Genomic DNA, 6,000 nt, shown 5'->3' on the forward strand with positions numbered 1-6,000 from the left:
GGTGGGCCCCAGCTCTCACAGCCTAGACCCTCTCCCTACTGCTGCTTTCCTTACCTCCCTCTATGGCCCTGGTCGCTGCAGAGTGAAGGAATAGGTAAGAAGGGAGGGCATGGGGGGGTTGCAGCCGGGAGGGGGAAGCTGGAGGGGTGGTGTGGCTGCTGGGCCAGAGGGTGCTTAGCGACTGGGGGCCCTGGGTGCTGGTAGTTTGGTATCCCCTGAGGCAGCAGGTTCGGTGGGCCCTGGGCCCCCCAGCCTTACACTGGCCAGTGCCACTGTAGGACATCATGAGTCACTTGAAAGACCAGTGGCAAAAATGCTCAGTAAGAGAGGTTGCTGACTGGTACAGTGATGAAATTGCAGTTCAGTAGCAGCTGTCAGGAGATTTAGGGGCTGATTTATGAAGCGTCAATTTTTTCTGGTCGAGTTTTTTTAAATATTTTTATTTAAAAAAAAGAAACAAAATAGCATCGCTTTTACAGGAATAGGCGGACAGTGGACATTTCCCAGCTCGCTTGGGCAAAAAAATAAATTCTCACTTTTACCTCTTATTCCTGTGTACATGAAATAGCATAAACCTTATGGTCAAATTAAATGACCGTTCTCACATTTAAAGAGGGAGGGGAAAAGGAAACTTAGTAAAAGGAAAAAGAACTATATGATGCTGTCAATTCCGGTCCTATTAACTATGACATCTGTCCTATGGCAGAAAATGGTCAAGAATCTGCCAGTTCCAGTTAAGGCAAGATAAAGTTCTATACAGATTAAGTATTTTGTTTTCTTCTATAAGCCATCCATGAGTTCCAAATCTTGTTGTTCTGCTTCCCTGTGCATCTTGTAAGTTTCTCCAAGATAAGAACATTGTCCATTTTGGTTTTTACTGAGTATGAATATCTTGGGTAGATGTTTTCCACGCTTGGCAATTGTTTGCTTTGCAGCTGAAAAAATATAGGTAATCAGTGTCCTTATATATTTATTTGCTTGTTAAGTATAGCCTCTGCCGGATCCTTTCTCAATGAGAGACCTGTAACATTAGTTATTAGAGACTAATACGTATCCAGAATCTCGCAGCTTTTGGGCATTCCCACCATATGCAAAAAAGAACCTGATTGGCCACATTTCCTGAAGCAAAGAGATGATGAAGAAGGGTATCATTTTGCCTAGGTGAGTGGGACCAGGTACCACCGATGTAGTAATTTCTGTGAGGTTTCCTTTATGGAACAGTAGATGGAAGTTTTAATAACATCCCTCCACGTGTCGCATTCAAAGCAGACCCGAAGGTCTCGTTCCCATCTCTTTACAAAATGCAGATCCTTTATATCAGTTTGATAAGTATTTAGACTATAATATATTCCGCACAAATCCAGTATTCATAACATCTTGTTCTATTATAGCCCACAGTGGGGCATCATCATCCCCTTGCCATGCTGTCAATAGGCTTAATTTGCTGCTATATAATAATAATGAAGATTTGGTATACCCAAGCTCCCTTTTTGTCTATTCTTAGATGCTATTTTCCTGTTGAGTTTTAATGGGGAAATATTTATAATGCTCCAAAGATGCTAAAAATCAGAATCCAAAAATTCTCCAGCTAAAACCTGTCGAAATCATGTAAAAGTCAATGGCAGATGTTCCTTTAACAATTTGTTTCTTGCCTTCATGATCTTTCGAGGGTTTTGGGCTGTCTTGTTCAATTATCTGATAAAAGTCAAGTGTTTCTGGTGTCAAATTGCACAATTCGACTTGAAACTGCACTGCATACTCAAGGTGAGGTGTTACAAGGGACATATAAAGAGGCAAAATTATGTTTTCATCTATTGAGTTAATGGCCTTTTTTATACAAGACAGTAAAGTTATCTGGAAACTCGTTATTCATCAAGTTCCGAATAATGAATGGCATAAGCTCAATTATGTAATTATCAATTATGTGAATGAATCACATAAGCTCAATTTTATCCAAAACAAAAATTGATTTGAAAAAATGATTTCCTTTTTCTCTGTAATAATAAAACAGTTCCTTGTACTTGATCCAACCTAATATATAATTAATCCTTATTGGAAGCAAAACCATCCTGTTGGGTTTATTTAGGGGCAGATTTATCAAAGGTCGAGGTGAATTTTTGAATGAAAAATATAAAAATTTTTGAGCTATTGTTTGTGTACTTCAACTACGGAATAGTCCAAATTCGATTAGAATTTGTAAAAAATTTGAATATTCGAATATCGAAACTTATTTTAAAAATACAACGTCGACCATTCGCCATCTAAAACTTGCCGAATTGCTGTTTTAGCCTATGAGTGACTTCCTAGAACCCATTTGGAGTCAATTAGTGGACTTTGAAAAATCAAAGGTTTTTTTTTGGGAAAAACTTTGAATCGAATTTGATCGAATGCGCTATTCGAAAACTGATCAATTCGACCAAAAAAAAAACTTTGACTTAATTTCGGTTGGTCTTTTTGAATTCGAATTTCGAAGTTTTTTCAATTCAAAATTCGACCCTTGATAAATATGCCCCTTAATTATTTTTAATGATTTTTTAGTAGACTTAAGTTATGGAGATCCAAATTACAGAAACCCCAAGTCCTGAGCATTCTGGATAACAGGTCCTTTAGTAACCACAGAATGACTCTGCCCAGAATTAGACAACTTGTTATCTACAAAAACCCCTTGTCAAGAACTATGAGGAATCAAAGCCAGGCCTTTGTGTTTGGACGCTCCTGCACTATTCTGGTAATCCACTGGGGGGAGGTCTAAGAGCTTATGCTAGACACTGCCCTGAACAGACTTTCAATTATGTTTCTCCGTTACCTCGTCATGCCTCATTAACAAAATGTGTTGTAATTCAAGCAATCAAGGCCCTTGTGCAATAGAACCTGTTGCTTGATCATCTGAGCTCCTGAGCCTGATCTAGCCTTTGACTTCCGTGACTTCTGTGATTCCTGGTTCCTGTGTAACCTGCCTGGTTTCGTGTCTGCTGCCTGTTTCCCTTGCTACTGTCCACCTGTTCCCATCTGGTTCCCATTGCCCATCTTCTATGGATTCCCTGTTTTGACCTTCATCCTGTTACTCGACCCTGCTTGACCGCTGCCTGCCACTGACCTTGCTGGCAATTCAGGCATTGCTAGTCTTTTGCCAGCCCGGACCTTCTCAGCTTATTTCTGGATTTCACTCAGTCTTCTGTCACTACCCAGGCCTGTATCTGGTTTTTCAGTTTGCACTCCTGTTTATTGTTGTTTTCATTCTAACCATTAAACCTCCTTCACTTTACCATGGCTTCTGCTGTTAATCATGCAGTTAATGGGTTTTATTTGGGTTACCCAGCATATAGGCTTCAAACTTTCAGTTAACAAAACCCTCCCAACACACTACCATTTAGTGTATAACTTGAATTTATATTATTTCTGCCAAAGTGCATAACCTTGCATTTAACCTGCCATTGAACCTCATTTTCCAGTTTGCTGACCAGATTTCCAGTTTAGTCAAATAACTCTAAGTGTCAGCATCCTGCATGGAACCTATCGTTCTGCACAATTTCGTATCAGCAAAAATATAAACATTAATTTCAATGCCCACCTCCAGGTCATTAATAAAGTTAAAAAGAAAAGCACCAAGGACACTCCACTTGGTACTCCACTAACAACACTGGTCCAATTAGAAAATGTATTCCAGGCCAATATTCCTTAATTTAACCAGTAACCTTCTGTGTGGCACTGTATCAAATGCGTTAGCAAAGTCTAAGTGGATCACATCCACTGCCATCCCAGAATCGAGGTCCCTGCTCACCTCCTCATAAAAGGCAATTCAATTAGTCTGGCAAGATCTGTTGTGCATAAAACCATGCTGGCACAAACTCATAGTATTATTATTTGCAATGAAGTCAAGTATCGTATCCCTTAACACCCCTTCAAAAAGCTTTCCTACCTATGATGTCAAACTAACCGGCCTATAGTTTTATGGCTGAGATTCGCCAGTCTGTTGGCACCATGCCAGACCTCAATGAATCCTGAAAAATTAAGTAAAGAGGTTTGGCGATCACAGCTATGCTTGTTTAGTACCCTGGGATGAATACCATCTGGTCCTGGACCTTTGTTTATGTTTACATGTTCAAGTCTCTTTTGAATCTCCTCTTGTGTGAACCATGGATTAGTAGTTGTATTACTAGAATTGTGAGTATTAAAAAGAAAAGCATCATTAGTAGGTTCCTCAGTTGTGTTTACAGATAAAAAACAACAGTTTAGAATCTCTGTTTTTTTCTGTTCTCATCAACCAACTGCCCCATCAAGGGTGACATTAATGGGCCCATCCCTTACTGTTTCATTTTTTTTTATTATTTTCTTATTTAAAAAATAATTTTGGATTCTTTTTACTTCTCACTGCAATACCCTTTTCCATTTCAACTTTAGCTTGTCTGATTTTTGCATGATTTATTGGTCTCCTTGTACCCAACTAACTTAAAAGCCTTGAAAGCACATCTTATCAATCTCAACACCAACATTTCTATCAAACCACAAAGGGTTTGCTTTGCGACTACGTTCCTTGCTTACAAGGGGAATTTACTGATGTGTTTTTATTAAACAGCATTTTAAAGACATCTCATTTTTATTCTGTGTGTAACCATGTGAAAATCCTTTCCCAGTTAATATTGCACAGAGATGCCCTTAGTGTAATGTTTTGGTTGCCCCCTTATAGAGTTGCCTCTAATAATTTTTAGTGCATGCAATTAACTCTAGGCTTCCATATTACCTGACATCCTCTGCGCATTTGATAACCTACATCGGAGGTTACTATTTCTTTCTTTGATATTTACAGTATATTACCTAATGGAGAATTTGTTCTTAAATTAGTATTAGCCTGTTTTCTTGTAACAGAGGCATCTCCCTAGCTGGTAAACTCACAGTATATCAATCTGTAATGGGTCACCAGTAATTTTTACAGTAATTATTTTAATATTACCCTAGTTTCCACTAGGGTAATATTAACATAATTTTGTTTAATATTGTTAATCATTAATAAAACTCCTTACTCCAGTTTAAAGTCTCTAACATTCACACAGCACAGACTAAGGTTAATGTCATCACAAGAGAGTTATCCTTTTTAAATGTTTTTGCAGTGTGGCATACCCAAAGGAAACCAACAAAGAGAAGATGCAATATCATTTCAGATAGTGCCCAGGTCAGAATCAAATTCAGGAACCTAGCACTATAAGGTAGCTGTGCTAATCACTGAGCCTCCTGTTTCAGTGTATTCCTTGTTAATATTCTATATTCATTGTCAATACTCTATAGAAGGACATACTACTTTGCACTGACCCTGACCTTTGCTTGTCTTTATTATTCCAGTAATGTTTTAATGTAAATGATATATTAAGTAACGTTATAATTCTAAAAGTTATACACTTACTTGATGGTAGATATTTTGCCATTTATCCCTGAGAGACCCCCAGCTGCTGACCGTCGAAGACTTCTTGTCCAGATAGACACTTATATGATCCTCCAGCTCTCTGTTCATCTGCTCTAAAGCTCTCACTTTGTCTATGTACTCCATAAGGCAGCTATTCAGAGACTCAAAAGTTGGGACCCTTCCTTTATCCAGAACTTGAGCTGCTGGAACAGTAGGTGCTGAGCTGCGCAGTCCTTGCATGAAAACACTGCTGATACCCAAGGCCCGTCGAGACACACGTGTACCAAGGCTACTAAATCCACTACTTAGAGCACTGCCTACGGATACTCCAGGATTCCTGGGCACATTGCTTGCACTGCTAATGTTGACTCTACGGTGGGTTGCACCTGAGTGTTCTGCAGAGGGGTAGTTGTGCTGTTGCCCCAAGATGGAAGATCTACGCCTTGGTAAAGGCATGATGCTAGTGGATTCCGCTGCAGTTTCTGGTCACAGACAAACTATTCCAAACAAATCTGGTGCTTGGTAGTGGAAGTTTCGGCAGCTTCCTATTCAATGTACAAGAAGAAAGTTACAAGCACTCATGGTCTTAGTTTGCAGGAAAA

General features: G+C 39.2%; 1 protein-coding gene across 2 annotated transcripts in view; it reads right to left on the reverse strand.

The window, feature by feature from the left end:
* The window catches only part of bfsp2.S (beaded filament structural protein 2 S homeolog), a 28,571-nt gene extending 22,571 nt beyond the window's left edge, over positions 1-6,000 (reverse strand). For both annotated transcript variants that reach the window (XM_041567548.1, XM_041567547.1), the window contains exon 1: positions 5,399-6,000. In XM_041567548.1, the coding sequence (XP_041423482.1) occupies positions 5,399-5,854 (456 nt within the window). In that variant the 5' untranslated portion in view covers positions 5,855-6,000. The remainder of the gene's footprint in view (positions 1-5,398) is intronic.

This window comes from Xenopus laevis, chromosome 6S (assembly GCF_017654675.1).
Source record: "Xenopus laevis strain J_2021 chromosome 6S, Xenopus_laevis_v10.1, whole genome shotgun sequence".
Taxonomy (NCBI): domain Eukaryota; kingdom Metazoa; phylum Chordata; class Amphibia; order Anura; family Pipidae; genus Xenopus; species Xenopus laevis.